The sequence below is a fragment of the Siphateles boraxobius genome, unplaced genomic scaffold, assembly GCF_051911475.1.
Source record: "Siphateles boraxobius isolate OS27281-9 unplaced genomic scaffold, OSU_SipBor_1 30, whole genome shotgun sequence".
Classification (NCBI taxonomy): domain Eukaryota; kingdom Metazoa; phylum Chordata; class Actinopteri; order Cypriniformes; family Leuciscidae; genus Siphateles; species Siphateles boraxobius.
In genome coordinates this window covers 6449087-6471641 of record NW_027508920.1, presented here as the reverse complement: position 1 = coordinate 6471641, position 22555 = coordinate 6449087, and the positions used below count along the sequence as shown (strand labels likewise).

General features: G+C 39.4%; 1 protein-coding gene across 5 annotated transcripts in view; it reads left to right on the top strand.

Annotated features, from left to right (window-relative positions):
* The window catches only part of gse1b (Gse1 coiled-coil protein b), a 391870-nt gene that overhangs the window by 302363 nt on the left and 66952 nt on the right, over nucleotides 1-22555 (top strand). For 4 of the 5 annotated variants that reach the window (XM_077248171.1, XM_077248170.1, XM_077248174.1 and 1 more), the window contains one exon: nucleotides 17569-17766. In XM_077248171.1, coding sequence (XP_077104286.1) covers nucleotides 17569-17766 — 198 coding nt within the window. Of the gene's footprint in view, nucleotides 1-16990; nucleotides 17143-17568; nucleotides 17767-22555 lie in introns of those variants that run through there. The other variant, XM_077248173.1, reaches the window with a different exon arrangement.

The following is a 22555-nucleotide window of genomic DNA, read 5'->3' as shown; positions in this document are numbered from 1 at the left end:
AAGTATTTAATATGATTACGATGAAGTGATATGATAACAAAAACCAGTTTACAATATCAAGCAGCATAACGGACTGTCTTTGTACAGCTCAAATAAGTGGAAACGGATGACACCAGAAGCCCCGCACATTCAAGTTGTCTAGTCCTGCTCCTGTAGGGCCAGCTTGCAGCCTCCTCCAACACATCTGCCTAGTCATCCTAAAAACCTTGGCTGTGTTCGAAATCACCCCCTATACCTTCATTCACTATTCCCTACATTACTCCACTAATATAGTCCACTTGAAGAAGTGGATGAAGACAAATGAGTGAGTGAACTCGGACACTGAGTGCGCTGGAAGGGCTGCCGCTATTACATAGTTTGTGCTTGCTATTTAAAATTCATTTGAAACTTAGCAGCTAATGAAAAGATTTATCTTGAACTCTGTCATGGAAACTATAATGTATGAAACTTAATTAAACAATATAATAATCCATTAAAAAGGAATTTATTACGCTGTAGCCACATTGGACCAACGGTTTTGGAAAGTGGATGGATGGATGATTTGAATCAATTGTGGGCACCATTTTCTTGTCAGAGACGGGAATTCATTCGACACGCGACTCTTATGGTATTCTCTAGCTGTTGAGCGTAGATCGGTTGCACACTTGTTATAGTGGTGCATTGTGGGATTGAATTAGTGCAGTCAATAACATCTACTGTTGTTTCAGACACCACTACAAATGGCTGTCCCCTCGAATAGTGCCCTTTTTAAGGGTATAGGGGGCGAATTCAGACACAGCCCTTGATTTTCTGGTCCAGTTTAATTGTGGTTGGAGCTAAACTCTGTTGGAAGGTGGCCCTCCGGGAGCAGAATTGAACACCCCTGGTTTACACTCTGAAATTAAACACAATTCACACTATATTAACTCAAAAAAATGTACGAAAACATTTTGCATATCTTTATTTAACAACAATGTTAAAGAGCTTAAATATCATTTAGCATTATTGGATACAATTATATGCGGGCAGATGAGCTTTCTGTGGAAATGTTCTTTTTTATATTTCACACCTCTAGCCTTGCTGTCTTTTGTAAACCGTGAGGCACTTTCAGTATACTTCTGACAGACTTCCTCTTTTCTTCTCTGTGTTTGCGTTTGATGTTCTGTGATGAGTCTCAACAGATCTCTACAGTAATCGCATGGGTTTTATCAGATGCAATGCAACGTGTTTTGCTTACACTCATCCAACCATTAAATGTCAGCTGTTATATGAACAGCACACAGGATAAGAAAACTAGAGGCATCACCATGTGCTTTCATTAACACCTGCTTTCATATTCTCTAATGTAAATGAGTAAACAACACAAGAAGGAAGTTATTGTAACTGAAAGCTTTTTTATATGGTTAGGCTATGTTTCTATTTTCACACTGTCCTCCAGTGTTTTCCCCTAATGTAGCCTTCACCTATATGTGATAGCACCCTCTGGGGGCTGTATTTGACAACACTGAGCACACACTTATTTTCTCGTTTTGTGTGGCTGTACCAAACCACATAGTGTAAGAATTCTAGAAACCAGCTAAGTGAGCACTTCCTGTGTGCAAGCTGTAGCTACAAGGCAGTCACACAACAGACCACACATGCACAGAAGCAACCGTCAGTTACATATCGTTCAATCTTGTGACGACCTCAGCTCATAGAGAGAGTCTGCTCTGATTTGCCTATCCACCCTAGTCAAACACAGCCCTGGCTCTGAATATGCAAATGCTCAGGCATGCTGGGAAATGTGCAGGGCAGGCGGTGACGGGCGTCCCCGACTCACAGCTGTTATCTGATGTTATCTTTGACACCAGATCGGCCTCGACATGTTGCAGCATTCAGCGTCCGTGACCTGGAAACCAGACCTTTCAACTGTCAGCACCTTCGTATCAGACTCAGCAGCGTCTGTGCTGTGTAAAACATGCCAGAGAAATCGTGTTTTCAAGAGGGAATTTGATACGGTGTAATGCAATAGTAAACAGGAGCTTATTGCTTTAAAGACAACATAATACAGCGTTTAGCGGCTCAATTTGATATAATATTAAGCTGGATATAATGTAGAGCGGGACTTGATTTTAAATTGTTTGGGTCACATGTGTCAGGCTGTGAAATTATTTGTTAATAATACTATTTCTTCACTAATTACATCATAGGGGTGGGCGATATCTCTATTTCAAATATATTGAGATATTTTTTAAACACGATATGGATTTTGACATATCGTATATATCGATATATTGTTTATATTTAACTCTGATTTCGCCACTTTGCTTGTTTGCCTTCTCTGTGCTGTGCTCGTGCTCGCCCCCGCCTCCTTGCTTTTGTTCCCGCTCCCCTCGCGTGCACTGTTGCCAACTTAGCGCCTTTGTCGCTATTTTAGCGACTTTTCAGACCCCTTTAGCAACATAAAAAATAAATAAAATAAAAAGGCGACAAGTGACAAATCTAGCTACTTTTTAGACAAACCCCAGTAATCTCCAGATGTTGCCAGTGCTGTTCTGCAAGCGCGAGCTCTTGCTTTCTCCCTATCGTCACTCTCTCTAGCTGCATCTACCTTGTTCAGTGAATGGCTGAGACGAGCAGCAGCACATTCATGTGTTGAGCGCGCGCCAGTTTTTTTGTTTTTCCACGGACTTGTCACTTATCTGCTTCTCTTTTGTTTTATATTTAAAGTTTTGTTTGACCTTTTTAATTTCCTTTCTTTCGAACTCTCTCTATTCAGTTACACATAAAAAAAGTAGTCATTCACTATCATAGCTACTTGTTCTATTGTCTGACAAAAATAATATAGGAAATGAGAACAGCTTTATTGGACATTCGGATATATTATATCATATTATATTATGTTTAAATACAGAATGTCAGCATGAATTTAGAGAGAAAACACATTTGGCAGGCAGAACGACGCGATGACGTCATGACTATGCTAATTGGCGTATGACGTTATCTAGCGGCAATTAACTTTTAAGGAAGGCGTTAGCTACTTTCTTTTGAAAATAGTTGTCAACACTGCTTGCGTGTTGTCTCATTCAACATGGAAAAAGCGCAGAAGCACTTTGTTCCTATATGCACTGCCTACCTTGGGTTGTTTCATTTTTGAATGAAAAGAAGACAATATGTATTATTTCTTCCTTTATTTTACAGTTAAATTATCATTTTTGTATACAGGGATTTTTTTTTTAAATGTCGCAGAAGCACTTTGTTCATACATGAACTGTCTACCTCTTTGCACTTAAAAAAAAAGACTGTGGTATTTTGGCATATTTGTTTTTGCAGTAGTTTTTGGGGGGTTATTTGTCCTGTAAAGATATCGAGATATATATCGTATATCGAGATATAGCAAAATATATCGAGATATATTTTTTGCTCCATATCGCCCAGCCCTATTACATCATCAGAAAAGAAAAGTAATTTCAGAGGCAAAGTTTTATGCCTGGATGAAAGATCACGAAAAACATATCATATCAAAACACTCACAGAGTTTCCGTTGTCCGGTAATTACCGGACAATGGCCGGGAAAAAAATTAAATGTCCGACAAAATTAAATCTCTCCGGTCAAATTGTCCGATTAAAATGGCCTAATAATTACGCCCCCCTAACACAATCTGAATTTGAGAATAAGCCTAAAATGTATAAAAAGCAAAAATACACCGACCTTTTGCTATGTTATAAAGGAACAGGCTCTACAGTTTGAAAGTTATTAAACAACATCACATGCTGCATTTCAAATAAAGCTCACGCCTAAAACGGCTGTAATATAGACCTAAACAACGAACGATTGAGTGAGATGTTTCAAATATGTCCAGGCCCAGGCAGACTAGCATTAAAAGCTTTTTTCAGAGGCCAGACGCGACGGACGATGGTGAATCAGGAACGCCTGAAGCCTCGGATGTCCAGAGCCAGAAAGCTCCACCACCACCGGACGTTCATGTTTTTTTCCGTCTATTTGAAAGTTAAGCTAGTGGCGGCTCGTCATTAGAGGGCGCAGGGGCGCCGCCGTCCCTGGTCGCTGTGTCCCTGGCGAATCAGAATTTGATACAGTTATTTTATCCAATCTGATTGGTTCTCATCCCCTGTCATTTAACTTTACGCTCTTGGCCACTACTGCGAGTGCGCAGGCGACTTCGACAAAACCTTGCTAGGCTGATCACTTTCGTAGAGATAATGGCAGCAGTTAAAACAAATTTAACCCGTCATTGATTTACAAAAAAACCCTTTCACAAGGCGTTCGCTGGAAGAAAAAAAAAAAAGGATAAAGGATCTCGGACCGGACCAACCCGATTTACAAATCCAGCAGCAGCCAGTGACAGAGGACGAGCTTCACCTGGAGCTTCACCCACGCTTGTCATAAGAAATGTGTCGGCACTGAAGTTTTGTGGACAATAACAGGGGTAAGAGACCTCAAACAGCTATCTGAAATTTATTTTCACCCCGCCCCCCCAAAAATAATTATCACCAGCCACCACTGCACATGTTGCATTCTATTTGACCTGATTATGTTATTTAAGTTACATAGCCTGCCTCCAGTTTTCCTCAACTTGACTAATTAAGAGGCGATATTTGACCAGCATATCATCAAATTGTCCGTAAAACTAGACCTTCGCCGATAACTTTGATCGGCACTATTTGTTTCTAGCGGAAACTCTGCACTCATTTCAACGTTTATGTATTTGTTCATAAAGGACTTTCCTACAATATTTTTTTTCTGTCAGAGGTACATAATTTCAATCAAACTGTGTCTCAATGGAAACTGTAAAACAGTACAATTCTAGAAAAAAATTAGAATTTCCTTTTTGAGGGATGGCACAAATAACTTTAACATTTAAATTTTTGCTACTGAAGTTTAAAACAGAGTTGTTGAAAGTCTCTGCTTTCATATTTACAAGTCAGAAAACAAGTAAGGACTGTGAAGCTTGACGTGATATAGTTTTCAGGAAAGCTAAAATAAAATGCTAATTATATCATTGTGTTGTTTGGAATGACTGAGGCTTAATTTCATGCTCTCACCAAAATCATTGTGAGTGTTTGATATAGCATGAATAAGAAGAGATATATTTTAGTTGTTTTATTGGGGGGTCTTTTGGTTGTCATGAGTTTTAAGGGGGGCTGAATGGAAAGCTCAGTGGATTTGAGCTATTATGTGTGTGACGTGAGCAATACAGCATCAGTTTTGGTGCCAGACGTGAACGTTGAGAGTACAACAGCAGTTTGTGACAGTAGCTGCTGTAATCCCTCTGGTGGCGATAAGACATGGCTAAACAAACTCAGCGTGTGCAGAACTGAAGCCGGAGATAAGACACACACTTGTCCAGACCGTGCCTTATCGGCCCGCAGTTCATACGGCATAGTGCTCTCACTCTGTGTTTGTTGTCCAGGTCTACGGCTGTCGTCTTGGTGTGTAAGTGTGTTGGAGGGCTGGAGCGTCGTGCAGGCAGGGTGAAACAGCGGGGCAGTTTGGAGGAGTTTAACGTCACCACATCACTTACAGCTCAGTCCCAGTAATGCCCACACTGGTCTTCTGTCCTCAGCTGACAGGAAACCCTTAGGGGCAGCAACAGTGGTGGCCCAAAATCCTCTACACCCACACAATACACAAAAAGGCAGCATTCCTTACTCCCCGCTGTGTTCACACACTGTTGTTCTGCTATTGCTGTCTTCAATGGGCTGTGTGCATGAGACACACACACACCCCATATGACATTCAGCTGATCTGGCAGCTGGCTGTGGCACTTCCAGGTGGTTCATAATGAAGCCTTTCTCGTGTGTGTGTGTGTGTGTGTGTGTGTGTGTGTGTGTGTGTGTGTGTGTGTGTGTGTGGTGTGTTTAAAGTAGCACTGCTGAAGTAGCTCATATATTTCTCCCTCTCTCCAGCAATATCAGTCACATATCTGGTGATTACAGAAAGCACGAGTGACCTTTTTGCATTGTCACATTACCCATAATTCAATTCAACTCTCATTCTCTTTATCATAATGTCTCTCCTATCACATGTATAATTTTATAACTTGACAAACTAGCACAGGAGAACTCGGATATTTTACAATTTCTGCAAGCAATGTACTCATTACAAAGTGCATACAACAGTGTAGTACCATGCGCATGTTATTGTAGTCCAAAGTCTTTGTATAATATGCATCAGGGGGTCCATGCTCTCTCTTATTCCACAAAGAGGTCCTAGGCCTGAAACAGAGACCCCTGCACTAGCAGGTCTTTCCTCTGTTTGTAAAAGGTGAATGTGGTGAAATTATCATGTTTAAAGTCAGCAGATGAGCAGCCAAATGCTATGTGCGTGTAATAAAGATGAGTCTTTGTGCAGTTGCAGATAGGGCTCTGTGGAAGGGGAGTGTTGTGTTGATTTTGTGAAGACTGCTGTTTCCCCTTTGAGTGAGTGTGTGTCTGGTTCTGTGTGCCATCTCATCTATTCAGACTGCAGAGATAAAACCAGTCATTCAGGGTCAAGCATGTGTTTGTATGTCTGTTTGTATATCCTACACACTCTCCCCTAAGGCCATGTTAGTCTGAGTCACGCACACATGCGCGCGCACACACACACACACACACACACACACACACACACACACACACACACACACACACACACACACACACACAGGTAATTCCAGATGAATGACAGTAGATAGCTCCGTCCTGCAGATCTGGACTGCTTTAATGAGCTCATAGGCAAATCCGTTGCTGGTTAAAGATTAAATGCTCTCCAGGGCAGCACACCTCTTATCTTAGCAGTGGGCCGCAGCATATCGGAGCCACCGGGATTGTTGCCTCTGTGTTTATGCATGGTCAGGTCAGAAGTGGTCTGCTTACTCAGCCCTTGTGTGCTTTGTTATGCTGTAGGCCTGTGATTGTGTCCAAAAGGCAGCGGGTCTACAGAGTTTTACAGTAAACAGCTGATCAGCACATGAGTATAGATTAGTAAACACTAACATAAGAAAAAATCATAGTATACACTTTCATGATTCAGTAGAGTTGGGAACAACGAGAGCATTCAAAAGCTGGCATGATGCGGTGCTTTTATAGCCTGGCTCTGCCCTCCTACGTACTTCCGCTCAATTTTCATTTTCCTTCAGTACTACGTCCGGGATTGTGCTGTAGTCTTTGGTTTTCTCCGATAAATTTTTTACCGGACCAATCAGCGAACAGAGGGAGTGGCTGAGAATGATGACGTTGATGTCGAGCGTTATTTTGAGTTGTAGTTCAGTAATGGCAGCGGAGAAAGATGCGAGCGAAGCCATTCGGTCCGTTGTGGCAACGCTGCCAAATATCAAGAAGTTAAAGCCGGAGCAAGAACAATCTTTGCTTAGTCTTGTTGGTGGCCATGATGTTGTGGCCCTTGTCCCTAAAAAAAGGTTCGGGAAAAGTTTGATTTTCCAGCTCGCTCCGTTAGTGGTGAATGAGTTGGCTATGAAGAATGCTAGGCATACGTCACGACCAAACGTTCGCAATTGGTTATGGCAGATCAAGAGTGACTCTGGGCAGATCCAATAGTTTTAGACTTCAATAGAGTACCCGCCTATAAGGAAGTTAATGCTTGTCAATGGAGCGGTGCCAGACTCTATGTACAAATTCTATGAAATGTACGAGAGTCTGGTGAGACCAGGCTAGTGCTTTTATAGCGTTTGCTGTAAATCTCTAGTATCTGATGAACAGTGAATGAGATGTACAATCTAAACTATAGGGGGTCCTCCAATCATGATTTTTGTAACCGATACCGACTACGGATTTCTTGTCATCATTATCATCCAATCTTTCAAGTGATATGTAAGCTCTCTATTGTCTTCCACTTTTAACTCCTTACAACCCTGAAGGCAATTTTAATGATTTCACATCTAAGTGGAATACTTGATATGGAAGCTTATGGGTAGAAATATTCAATTTGAAATGTGTAAAACGACAATGCATTTCTGCATTTAAATGTACATTTTCCATACCATATGTGCAACATTTGGAGCAAAATGATAATTGAAATTCAATAATATAATTTACATTTGCTATTTCCTACACGAGTTTTAACATGATTTAAACAGATATTTTAACCGTTTTATAAGTTGTAAAATGAAAATGCATTACATAAATTATTAGATATGTTTAACATGTTCAAGCTAAAATTGGAGCAAAATGATAATTTAAATGTTATTTTTCTTAATTGCATGATTTGCATCAAGACACTTGCGATTGCATTTTATTAAATGTCCCACAATAAATATAGCAAAGTTCAATACGGAATTGAAAATGCAATCCGAGCCAATCACGTCCCCGCCCTGTCCATCATTACATCAAGATGGGGCCAGTTGTTGGAAACAAGGCGGCAGCAGAGCTATTAAGAGTGAGGCTTTACTGGCAGATGAAGTAAAGCAAGAACAGAGAAATGTCAGTGTTCCTGAAGATTATGCCCATCCGTCAGTGATATAACCAGTACGTTGTTAGAACCATAGATATTTATGTTTAGAAAGTCTCGCAGAGAACGTGCCTGGTGCTCGTACACACGAGTGAGCTGTGCTTTACAGCTGGTTACTTTACTCATAGAAATGATCTCAGACAAGCTGTCTGAGATTATTGCTTGCTCTGTCAGTGTGGTTGTATTTCTTTCTTCTCTTTTTACCATTCTGATTGTTGTTTATGCATCAATTATATTAATAAAAACGATGTGTTGTCCAACTGGATGCAAATGAGTGTTATTAATAATAATAATAATAATTAAAGCTGCAAGCAGCATTTAGCGGTGTTCAGGCAGTTAGGGCAGTTAAGCTCAAAAGCATCAAAAGACATTAAGTTTTATGTAGCAACCATTTAACCACTGACATCATAATAGTAGGGCTGTGACGGTATGGGATTTTTTCTTACCGCGGTGAAGAAGCAACAAATCTCGCGGTTTGGCGGTTAACCGACCCACCCCCCCCCCAAAAAAATTCACCCGCGCCTGTCACACACTGCAGACGCGATCAAGAACGCATGTAGCTTGTAAATGATAATGGAAATGAATAATTATAAAGCAGTATTCTTTATTAACAAATTAACATTTGTATTAAATTGTAAATATTAATAATGAACTATGAATTATGGTAAACTTAAACAACCTTTTAATCATTATAAAGCAGTTTTCTTTATTATTAACAGCAAATTAACATTTATATTAAATTGTAAATAAAATAATTAACTATTAATTAGGCTAAACATAAACAACCTTTTTTAAAAAGGGCAAAATAAAAGGGCAATAGTCTGAACAAGTATTCGGCTGTTGGGCCGCTAAAGTGAATCGTCAAGTCCTGCTGCTTTATTTTTCGGTCTTCAGGTTTCTTGACAGGAAAACCACAACAAACCACAAGGAAAACTACAACTACATTTGGATTATTAGACAATGTCGAAATAAAGTGACTCAGCAGAGTTTTGCATTCAAAGGGATGTAAAGGGAACCATTGACACAGAGAAGAAAGAGTTAACTTCACGTGTGCTCTCGCTCATGACCGCTACTGAACATCTGAACACAAACAACGATCAAATGCACATCGATAGATCTTCTTCCGTCTGTTATTCAAAATGTAATCAAATGTATATTTCTGCAAGCATGTTTAAACTGGTTAACGGACAGTGTCTAAGGCAGGCAAAGGCATTTTTCATGTCGAGTTCGCACGCCACTGCGCAATATACACACACATTACCACGGGTGGGGTTCATTTCATAAACTGTGGACAAGCTTATTTAATGTAGCCTATAAATTAATGCATATGTCTAAAAAACGGATAATGTTGATGTTTTTAAATCTTCCTGTTACGACTCCGAGTCGAGTGTGAATTGAAAGCGCTTCAATGATTCAGTGCGTGCAGGAAACTCTATAGATCATTCAAACTGATTCGCGAACCGATTTAGACAGATCAGCCAACTTGTTTGAAGTCTGTAAACAGAATCGACTCAAAAGAGTGATTCGTTTGTGAATTGAGCATCGCTCCTGCCCATAAAAAAAGATACAGCGTGCTTGGAATAAACATGTATTGCATTAAAATAAAGTAACGAGAGGAACGTCGCCCAACGTAACGAAGAGGAACAGAAAACTTTCAGCAGAAAAAAAAAGTGCGGTGATGACCTCACACCGCGGTAGGCATCTCATTCACGCGATATTGCGGTGATGCGGTTATCGTCACACCCCTATGTAATAGACCTTTTTTTAGAATGATTTACCATGATATACCAAATTTTAGTGTGATTTACCATGTTCTAGTATGATTTACCATGAATCTAGCATGATTTACCATAGTTTACCATGATATACCAAGTTCTAGTATGATTCACTATGATTTACCCTGCTCTGGCATGGTTTACCACAATTGAACACATTCTAGTATGATTTACCATGTTATAGGATGATTTACCAATATATGCCACATTCTAAAATGATTTATGATGGTTTTGAACATTATGATATGAACATTATATGATTGTAGATGGAAAAGAACATTTACAGCTAATGCAGGCAATTTACCATAGGAAATATATGGTTTTGAAGCTTTTTAACAGTTATAGCGCCACCTATAGTCCAATCTCCATGAATCTTTGCATGCTTCTTCACCATGTTATGACACATATGCTCATCAATTTTTGTGAAGTTCTGAGTTTTTATTTATGATTTATAGGCTTTTGACTGTATTTTGCCACACCCCTTTTCTAAATGACCCTGTTACAGCCACCCAATTGCAAAATTTCAACTTTTTTTTCGATAATTATTGACCTAGAGAGTCCAGAGAATAGGCCTAGACTGGTATGGCTCCGATCGGGCGAAAAACCAGGGACTAGTTCGCAAAAGTAGGTTTTGGACATAATCCGACATAACTTTTTTGTTTTTTACTTAAATCGAAATCAGAAATATACACCTTGTCCGTCTTGAGCCAAGGATCACAGTGGTGTAAAAAGCTTGATGACCAATGGTCTATGAGTTATGAGCAATTTAGTACTTTTGGTTGCTGTAGCGCCACCTATGGGCCAATCGGGGTCATACTCTGGTAGGTTCTCCCCAAAAGTGTGCCCTACCATCTGGGCGAGTTTCAAGTCTCTAGGCCTTACGGTTTGGGCTGCACGAGGGGTTTTAGGGGATTTTTTTTTTTTCAAATAGCAATTACAATAGGTTTTCAGCACTTTGTGCTTGAACACCTAATAATTTCTATTCCCAAAAATAACTGATGTTTAACCCCCTTCCACACCCTAGACATTTTTTTATTTATGAATATTTTATTTAAAATTGTACAGCTACTAATGTTTTTAAACATTGTATAAAAGCTATCATGCCACACAACTCCCGTTCCTCAACATCCCAAAGATGCTCCATTGGATTGAGATCTGGTGACAGCGGAGGTCAGTATTGTTTAATGAACTCACTGTCCTGTTTGAGATTATTTGAGCTTTGTGATATGTGCTGATCCTGCTGGAAGTAGCCATCAGAAGATGGTACACTGTGGTCATAAAGGGATGGTCTTGGTCTGCAACAATACTCAGGTAGGCTGTAGTGTTTAATCAATGCTCATTTGGTACTTGTACTGGTTGGTACTTGTGCCAAGAAAATATCTAGGCTATCACATTATCATTTTGCATCAAACGTTGCACATATGGTATGGAAAATGTAAATTTAAATACAGAAATGCATTGCCATTTTGCATATTACATTTTAAATTGAATATTGCTACCCATAAGCTTTCTTAAGTTAAAGGTAATTGGTTATAACTACTGAAAGAAAGAAATATCAAGTACATTCTCATTTGATTGAAAACCTTTTAAATTTTGAAAAACCTTTTTGATCTTGTTTGGATGTTACAAAACTGAGGAGAAACCCCCAGAAAAAAAGTAATGCAATGTATTTATTATTTTGTTATTATTCATGCTTGACATAATGACTATTAGAAAGTAAATGGCTATTCATAAAATGATGTTTGGGCTTGTTCACAATCATGTCAGCTGCATCTGGGCCAAATTTTGTGCTGACATCTTAAAGCAATCAAAAGTTACAGCATTTGGAACCGAGGTAGCCTTTTTATCAGAAGTCCAAAAAACCTCTCCAAACAAGTAATCTGATTTTACCCACTTGAAAATCTTAAAATCATTTTATTTTATTTAGTGTATTGTTCCGAATTAGAGCCCGACCGATCGGCGGGCCGAAATTATCGGCCGATATTTGGCACTTTCCTAACTATCGGTATCGCCCTTTATAATGGCCGATAAATGAATATTTTAAAAAATGCAGGTGCGGTGATTCATGTAAGGGTGGCGCTGCCAATAATGCACCTAAAAGCTGTCACAAAGAACTGGCAAAAATAATGATTGTGAATACATCAAATATAGCAAGGAGACATTTTAATTGTTTATTAATAAACAAGTGTTTTCAGTCAGTGTCGCTGCAAAGTTGACGACGCTGACTCGCGATCTTCAGTGAACACGCCAGAGAGAAATGCACATTTCATACGGATTACAGCAGAGAGCAGTCTGTCTTTCATTTTGAATTGTTCTGTTTAAAAGTAGACATTACACTATAGATATATTTCTCAGGCCTATACGCTGATTTTCGGTTCATTTATGAGACAAATTGCAGTTCACGCGCCGGCGCCTCCGTGTCGAGATTATAGCATGTCCGCTATATTTACTAATTATTTATTAAATCCAGGCAATTGGTTGATGAAACATTGATTAAAATTAAGATACAATTAATACAAAACGAAATTCACTTTAATGAAAGGCTTTGTGCTTTCTGTCTGAGGTCTCTGTCAAAGTTTTAAAGCATTTTAGTGGCGCTTTCAGAGCTTGTCACGTCCGTAACATTGTTTTTTCCTCATAAATGCGAACACGAAAAATAAAATAAAATGAATATTTTATGTTCTGTTGAGAGCCAACCCTTCTTCATACGGTGGGTAGTTATTACTTGTGATTTGCGCAGTGTAATTCACAGAATTGATTTCTCTGCTACCAGCCTCTGTCACGTATTGTGTGAGCTTGTGACTATTGCAAGCGCGCAGCTGAGAAGTCCTGATTATATTGTCTGCTGTATTTACTTCTTATTTATTAAATCCAGGCAATTGGTTAATGAAACATTGATTAAAATGCGTTGCACGAGCGACAAATCTCCGACAGTAAACTGATGCCCCATCTTGCTTTGTAACGCGTCTAGGGTAAACAGCTGTTGCGACGCAATCGATAACGGCCGCGTCCGGTGTTGACCGTGTTAAAGCTCATCCTGCATTTTACTTTAGTAAAAAGACCTGACTTCTTCCTCCACTGGTAGAGATTAGAGGAATTAAGACAAAATAGAAGATAAGGTTTTGTCAGTGACACTTTTGATTTATTTATTGATACAAGTTATGTTTTATATAACGTGACTAAATTAAAAGACAAAGTCGTTAGTGAAGATTATGCAACAGTATTTAGAATATAATATAACATGCAATGCAAACTAGTTTGGTTACAGCTCAAATGTATCAATCTTATTCTATCATTCACCCTGTCTCCATTACATATCTTTGTCACACAAGTGTTTGATCACCACATTTGAGAGATCATTGCAAAACGTTTATATTTTTTCTGTTCATACTGTGTATTCTATATACAGTACCAATTAAAAGTTTGTACATACCAATAGAAATGTGTCCAAACTTTTGACTGGTACTGTACTATAATACACATACATTATATTGCTACTGTATTATAATATACACATAAATAATATCGGCCGATATATCGGTATCTGGCTTTTTTTATCGGTATCGGCATCGGCCCCCAAAAATCCATATCGGTCGGGCTCTATTCCGAATATAAGATGACCCTGAATATAAGATGACCTTCCCTCCAAAATCGTTGGAGAGAGAATCGATATATCGATTTTTTTTCTCTCCCACCCCTAGTGTAAACACTAAAATGCATAAAAATATTTATAATTACATAGAATAAAAGTAATAAGGTCCTGGTTGATGAGTGATCTTCCAGCATTGTTTCAGCTGTGTGCAATGGTGCCAGTAAATCAAGACCCGTCAATCTCAGCGATCATTCCAATCCAAGCACGCTCCAGCTGTATAACAGTGTCCGATTGATCTCTACACACCATCCCTACCATACCTGTGGTCCAGTTTTAATTGGTTAGATTTCAAATGAAGTTGGAAAACTCTGCATCATGATCACAACATGATCAGATCCCGCAAGTCCTATAGCTTTAGCCAAGCAGCATGTCATGTCACTCAGTGAGGATTTTCTACGTATCATCTTATGTTTCATGTGAACTCGTTTGAATCAAGACAACCTGCTCTAAATAAAGATTTGTGATTTACTGAGGTTTACTAATGTTTCGCGTAGTTATAAAGAATAGTGTGCCACAAAAGTAATCTGTATACTGTTTAGAAGCGCATCCTGGCCACTTTTAATAGTTTTTTGCCATGAAATTGCGATCGGTTCGTGAGATCGGCCACATTCAGGAGCTGTTTACACCTGGCCACTTCATGCGTTTTCTGTGATTGGATAGCTACCCGATCGTGAAAAGACCAGGTGTAAATGCCCTCTGAAATGCATTCGAGACAGATTTAAATCCGATCGCTCAAACCACATCAGGGGGTGGTCTGGGCCACATTCCAGACGAACTGGACAAGTGTAATTGCATCTGGTTGTTGAAACCACATATGTAAATTTTACAACTCCCAACAATGCAAAAAAATAAACGTGTGAGAGCGTGTTATAGACTATATGTCATGTTATAGCCAGATGTGACGGCGCTACTGCAGCACGCATCACCACAGATGAGCAGCTGAGCATCTCAATTCATCATGCAAACTATCACAAATCAAAGTGAAAGTAAATCGCAGACGCCCACACAATCATCTTCATTAAAAGTAAAGAAACAAAATGATTTTACCCGTACTGTTGCCACTCTGTCCTATTGCGGTCTTTGATTTTATAATATTAGCTGGTGATCAATAAAATGCAGCTCATCTGTTGCTTTCGGTCACGTGAACACATTTATGTGACCAGGTGTTAATGGAACCGTTTTGAGAAATCAGATAGCTATCTGGTCAGTAAAAACGCATTAAGTGACCAGGTTTAAACAGGCCCTTAGTGACTACAGATTATCATAGAATGTGATTATCGGCCAATACCAATCTGTGGCCGATGTATCGGAGCATCCCTAAGGGTACTGGGAACTGACATATGCTGGGGAATATGCTTGTCAGAAGAGTGTATAAAGTGTTGAAAGCTCAAAACAACAATAAAATTTCAGTAACCAGAATAAAAACAAAGGATGAGTGACTGTCAGCATTAGAGTCACCAAGAAATGTAAGTTGCAATAGTCTTTTTCTTCCCTTTTGCGACATATATCTGAGTGTAACAGCCTCTCAAACAAGAGGAAAGGTAGACAGGACTTGATTTGGCTGTGAGCATCGACAGGAGGAAAGAGAACTGAGTCATTGTGGCCTGCGGTGATGACTTCTAGTCCTCTGTTTAACCCTTCACTTCCTGTTTTAATGTTTGCAGGTTGAAAGAAAAGAATTTTTACAATTTAAATGAATCTGTTATATTCCTGCATCTCTGGGCTTATCGTGGCTGATCATGAAGGTCTAATCACACAAGTGAAAATTATGGTTAGCCCAACCGACCTGAATAAAATGTATCATGCTATAGTTCTAGGTGTGTGTGTGTGTGTGTGTGTGTGTGTTGTGTGTGTGTGTGTGTGTGTGTGTGTGTGTAGAATATATTTCTACCATGGCATTGTTGATTCTGAACATTGCTTGATTCTGGTTTGTTGACACACTTTTCAAAGAATATTGATTGTATGTGCACAGCTATGAATTAGTTTCAGGTTTGTTGGTTGTGCTATAATTTTTTTCAGAATTGTTACGAAGTTTCAGATGAACATAAGTAGGTAATGCAGCTTGGACTATTTCCAAACAAGATTCTTATTCAGTTGTACAAGGCGCTTTCTATAAGTTAAAGCTTCGTAGGGACAAAAACTTAGTGATAACTATGATATTTTATGGGTTAGGGAGTTTTTTTCTTCTTCCTATATGACACAAATTTTCAAAACCAGCGTGAAGAGGTCCAAGCTTCTTTTATTTTATGAAAAGGCTTGCTGCGATAAAAAGTCTTGCTCAGTGTGAACTGTCCATTAGTGCTTGTTCTCATCTGCTTTGCAGTTTATGTAGGAGGTGGAGCACAGATGTGCCTTTTGAGAGAAGAGACGCAGAGGGAAGGAGATTGTTGCAATAGAAGAGCACGTCTGAACATGCCACCACCTCTGGATCAGGATTTTCCTCAACACACACTGACAGCGAGAGAGAGAGAGTCTCTGTCTCTCTTTCTCTTTTATCTCAGAAGGGCAGAGGAATTATGGGTGGAGAGGAGGGTCATGTGACATGCAGCAGCTGCTACACTGAACATTTGACTTGATGAAAAGGGATTGTGTGTGTGTAGTTTGTTAGATAAGCTCCGAACAGTCTTTGAAGAGCGTCAGTTTGTGAACTGTACAAAAAAGTAAACTTGACACAGACTGGCTATGTGCTTGTGTGTGTGCGACGTTAATGTAAAGGTGCTGTGATTGTTCTCAGCGCTTTGTGTGTTTGTGACTCCTTCCCATTTTGCATCAGTGAACTGGAATGTGAACACAGTAGCGCTTTACATCTGCGTTGTGTATGATGGATCAGTGTTTCAGTGCTGCTGCTGCTGTTGTTTTTCATTATTAATTGCTCTGAGCGGTTCGTGTGGAGTGCAGTGGGTGAACAGGTCTTCAGAGAGCTCGTCTGTCTGACTCTTGTTTTACTGTAATGCCGGTGGATTTGTGATCGGCTCTAAGAAGCAGCCCATGTTTCCACTGCCATGAAAGCAAAACAGTGACACTGACTGTGTTACTACTTTTGTTCATAATATTTTTTGTTTTACTCTAATTTTATATTATCTACAGCTAATGCTGGTATTTCTTTGATTTCTTCGTGTGTGTGTGTGTGGAGCACTGAAAGCTTAATTTTAAGCTAAATATTTCAGATTTAATTTTACAGTTAATTCCTGTAAAATACATCTGATCGCAGTCAGGCGACCCGATACAAGCCTAATTATTTAGGGCTTTCATGATGCCTGGCCAGAACAGGGCCTGCTTGGGCACAGGTACGTCAGTGAAAGGTATGTTTGCCATATGCTCGATCTAATAATAATAAACTAGAGATAGTAACCTTAATTTTTCCAGGACCATTGTTTCTCAATTCTTAGTCCGGATCTGTTTTTTTTATTTTATTTTGTTTAATCAGTGTAAATGAGGTATAGCATTTTTAATCTGTTGGTGATGTGGTGTTTTTGCATTTTGCTACAGACTCTGAGAATGTGTCTGAATCATCACAGACAAACCAGCTGTGACCTTGGGCATAACCTTAGACCTCTTCTCCTTCACCTCTGTCCTGCAGCTGTTGAGGACAGACAGTGTTTTTTTTGTGTCAGGCTGTTAACGTCCTCCATGAGTCAACCTATCAGTCTGAGGTCCATGTATATCCTGTTTATTGCTCCTAATATCTTACTCCACTTCTCTTTCTCTCTCAGGCATGAGCCATGAGCCAAAGTCACCATCGTTAGGCATGATTTCCACTGCGACCCGCACCACGGCGACCGTCAGTCCCCTCACCCCGTCTCCCCTCAACGGTTCTATTGTGCCCAATGGCAGTCCTGCGTCTCAATCCGCCCACTCGGGATTCGCCGCCGCCCTCCGCAAGCTGGCTAAGCAGGCCGAGGAACCCCGAGGTAAGACGCGACCCCCTGACTTTTGATCCTTGACCTATGTGTCAGTGCTCTAAGGACTCAGATGCACTCTGGGTACCGTCTCTTTATTGCTATGATAATTACCCTTCAGTGGAATTCAAACTGGAATGAATCAAGTTTGCTTCTCTTACAAGTCCTGGTCATGGGTTTTTCCTGGGTCAAAAATGGTCTTCGTTGGTGGTGGACGAACACGGCCATCCACACACACAGTGCAAAGTACTCTACCCTAGGGGTGTGCGATATATATTGTGTACGATAATATTGTAGTTGTTGTTTTAACGATGTCCCTCACTTTGCAAAACCAAACAAAAACACACCTAGAGAGTGCATTCACTTGGTGATGTAGCCTTTTCGGTTTAGGTTAGACTACTGCGCGTGTGCATTTAGAGTGCACACATGCTCTTACTGTGCGATATATTCCATTAAAATGCAGTAAAAATGCCCCTGTTATGAGTTTGTCTTTTAGGCTATATTTATATTATATGGTATAGTTAAGCAATCACGCAATCACGTCCTTCAGCCTCGTCTTGCTCACCACACTAATGATTAGGAATGTCATATGCATAACATTATAATGAGATTCTATTGTAAAAAAACTTGTGAATTCTTTGGGTTTAGTTGCCGTACAGCGCATAATCATGGGAAGAGCGCATCCACAACACATTCTGACTACTTAACTTAGTTTAAATTAATTTGTGCATTTTTATTTTGTGCAGATATAAGTTGTAATATTATGTTTATGTTTGATAAATGTTTGATAAATCTCATATAGGATGCGTTTAGTTGAGTTACCCGCTAACAAAACATGTTCAGTTTCCCCGTATTCATTCAACTCCTCAGCATCAGCGCACACAGCTCAGTGCTGTTTTTTTTTAAACAGTAGCTAATGTTAATTTTAGATGTTTCTTTTTCAAAAACATTGATGCATTGTTAATAATAAATAGCACTTTATTTTTCTCGTATTATTTTCACCAACAATATAGTGTAATTATAATAATTTAATTATTGTCCATGCATAGGCTATTCAATTTTATTAATGGCACATGCTTTTTGATTCTTTATATGCAAGTAATGTTGTCCAATGACTTGTTTGCATTCCGTTATTGGTATCAGCCAAAATGGTCATATCGGTGCATCCCTATTTTAAATGTTAGCTAGATTATCTACATTACCTGCAGGCGCGCTGGAAGCTGTTTCATGCGAGGGGGGCTGAGGGCTGGTTTGGAAAATATGTGACGTCATCATGGGCGGCGCTAAGGAGGGGGCTGGGCTAGCAGGTGCTTCAGCACCCCCAATAAAGACCAAAGCACCCCGAAAGCACCCCCCACAATAATTTCTGGAAGCAACTTATCTCGTTATTTCGACATATGATGGGACATTCTAATCTGTATTAAACCAAGTGTTCTTATAATGGTTTTCTATGGGAGGAAAATGCTTAATGTGTAGGCTAATTAAACGTGTTGCGTTTATATTCTGGGCTCATATGATTTTTTGTAGTATAACCTACTTTATGATTTTAGTATTATAATGATTAATAATGCACGCACAATTATTCGTGAACTTGATACATTTTTCAAACGAAAAGAAATAGGCTACTCTCAGATTATGTTGCACACACACGTCGAAATAACGAGATATTATGTTGAAATAACATAAATAATAGGCCTACATCTTTAAATATATTTCATTGAATGTTGTGCTTATTCAATTTAGTAAAATTAAAACTTTAGTTGTGATAATTAAAATGATGAATATTAAATATTGAAGTTTTGCTCATTTTATAATAGTATTTATACGCGCAGCTCCCCCTGTCAATGATAGCACCCCCTCAGCACCTGCGTTAAAAATTATCTGGCGCCGCCCCTGGACGTCATTATGTTGTGGCTGACTGACGACAAGACATGAAATTTCTCTGTACAGTATACTTGTTGTAGCCATTAAAGTAAACATATTTAGTATCATATTTATGCTTAAATATTATAGGCTAATGTTATTTTTTAATTTAATCAATGTTGATTATGAAAATGAGCATGCAGCATGATAAAGATATGATACATCATGAGATGCGCAATATGTCTGGACTGGAGACATGATTTTGACCAATTCATTGAGTTTTGTTATGTAGAAAGACTCTTTTTAAAAGATTTTCGTTTTATATAAATTGTATCTTAATTTTGATCAATGTTTTATCAACCAATTGAATTGCCTGTATTTAATAAATAAGCAGCAAATATAGCAGACAATGTAATAAGGCGCCGGCACAACTTGCATCGCACGTGAACTTGGAGGGCGCCGAAACTCAGCTTGTGCCTAACGCTGTCCATTGATACCCACTTCATCAATCACGTAAAATGAGAGGCCAAGTCACAAGTCAAATAAAATGTTTTATTAACAATAGTGATTGTCGGACGAGATAGGGGATGCCTGGCTTCCCTTGGCTTCCGGTAGAAAACGCTGAGAACTGGGATGATAATTTCTGAAAAATAAAAAATAAACTAATGTCATATTTAATCACTATAATACATGCATATTATTTAGTGATGTGCTGCCCAATGCTAGGCTTCTTCAGCCACAGGATACAGAAATAAATAACACTAAAATGCTTGGCGGCAGTATAAGGGATTTAAAACAATTTCTTACCTCGATTTAAAGTGCACCAAACATGGCCTTGCGTTCAGGTGTGTTGCTGATAAATCTCCGAAAAAGAGACAGTATATCCAGCCTGTCCAGAATGTCACTATGTATGTGCATTAACGCCAGATGTGTCAACCTCTTCTGGCTTGTGGTACTTCGGGTCCAGGTTTTCAGTCGTCTGAGTGCTGAGAATGATCTTTCTGATGGAGCAGCTGACACAGGTAGACATAAACAAAGCTCAATGAATGCCTCAACTTCTTTAAATAGCTCTCTAGTTTGGGGATGCAATGATGAAATTAATTCAGCTATCTCTTTCACTGCAGTGAATCGTCTCTCCTTAGTTAGGCCACCCAGTATAGTTAGTTGCATTTGTAGGCGTGATCGATCAAACCGTTCCGGGAGTTGCATTTCTTCATTTAGTCCAGACAGGTTTTGGTTTGCAGCTTCGATAAGAGTCGTTTCTCTTTGTGCAGCCACTTTCATTCCATTTTGATCAAATCTTCTTTTAAGCTCAGTTTGGATTAAGTCTACTGCTTCAAAGAACTGACGTCGCCACTGTGCTTCTCCAGATTTGCACACCAGAGCCTCTGGTTCTGAAGTGTTGCGGATGCGAGCTGGGGTTTTGCTCAATCTGGAGAGATTTGGCATTTTCAAATTGTTGCATCTTGCAGCGGTGTTAACCTTCTCCATCAGCTCTTTGAAAGAGTCATCCCCCCGAAGTCTCTGCATTTGTTGCTGGAGGACTGTGACGCACTCGAGGGCTGCGCGTGCAGTTGATTTTTCACTCTGCAGACTTCGGGCCACTGCCTCAGAAGGCTCAAAAATTGCCTGGCTGCACACTAATCCAAAATATGTCCTTGCTTGTTTAGCTTGAGTGCACAATCCGGATATCTTAGACCGAATCTCAGCCCTAACTGACTTGTCTTGCTCCAGAGTCTTTAGGGTCTCCAGTAGTGTAGCTCACAAACCTCGCTGCTCGCGGATGCTGATATAGGCCTAACGAGGCTTTGAACCGAGTTCGTGTCAGTGTCAGCCTTTGCCGCGGGTTCAGTCGTCGTTTCATCGTCGTTGTTGTTGACATCCTTTGTTTGAGAATTTTTCCCATGACTACTATTTATTTTACTTTTCTTAACCGTGGTGTTACTCGAAAAAAAGTCAGAAATACGTTTCTGCTGCTTATTGCTAGCCATGACCAAATTAGTATGACGTGACGGAAGCACTTCCTGTCTGAGGAGTATGCGTATATCAACGATTCACGAAATATTAAAATAAATCATTAGTTTATATCTTACTGCCCATGATTTTTATCCCATACACAGTATGTTATGTATATTTTAAATTTTTTCCTCACGTTTTTAAGTATAATATTATAGTCCACCACAGCCCCCCACCAGGGGAGGCTGATGCTATGACGAGGGGGGCTGCAGCCCCCGCAGCACCCCCCTTCCCGCGCTACTGAGTACCTGTCTAGTGATGTATTTTTATGCTGAAACATTAATTAAATAACGGTTTGTTTTTTTAAACAGCTATTGCATATCTTGAGTTGACTTGCGTGATTTATGTTTTGCGTTTCCGAAGTTTCATTAGGGGAACATTGATGTACCTACCTTTTATTTTCATGGTGTATAGTAGGATTTTTTAGGAGCGACCTTTTCAGTTATTTTGCAGTTTGATGCACCTGCAGCCTTTATATGCCTCCCTAATCAAACACATATGATTCAGGTCATCAGCTCATTAGCAGAGAAGACATGAAATGGGTCAGACAATAGAGATGTTCAAAAATATGATTTTTTTTCCTTAAGAACATTATTAATAAACCACTTTGCTAAAATATTTACTCCCCCAAAACACCACTTGGAGAGATGTTTACAGTCACAGTCCTCGCATTTGAATGGGATCACCTAAGTTTGCTTTTATGTTGGATGGGTTTTAGTGATGATGATCATAGGTTATAAATGCTGTCTTAACCTGCTGTCTTTGAGAATATTTGTTTTAACTGTTAAGGAAGTATCCAGTTTGGACCAGATCCTGACCTCCTGCATTACTGTGTGCCCACAGAGAGTAGCGCTTTCTACACATATGTTAATTACAGATATGTCTGTGTACAAACGAATGTTGTTTGTTTATGTATTTTGAG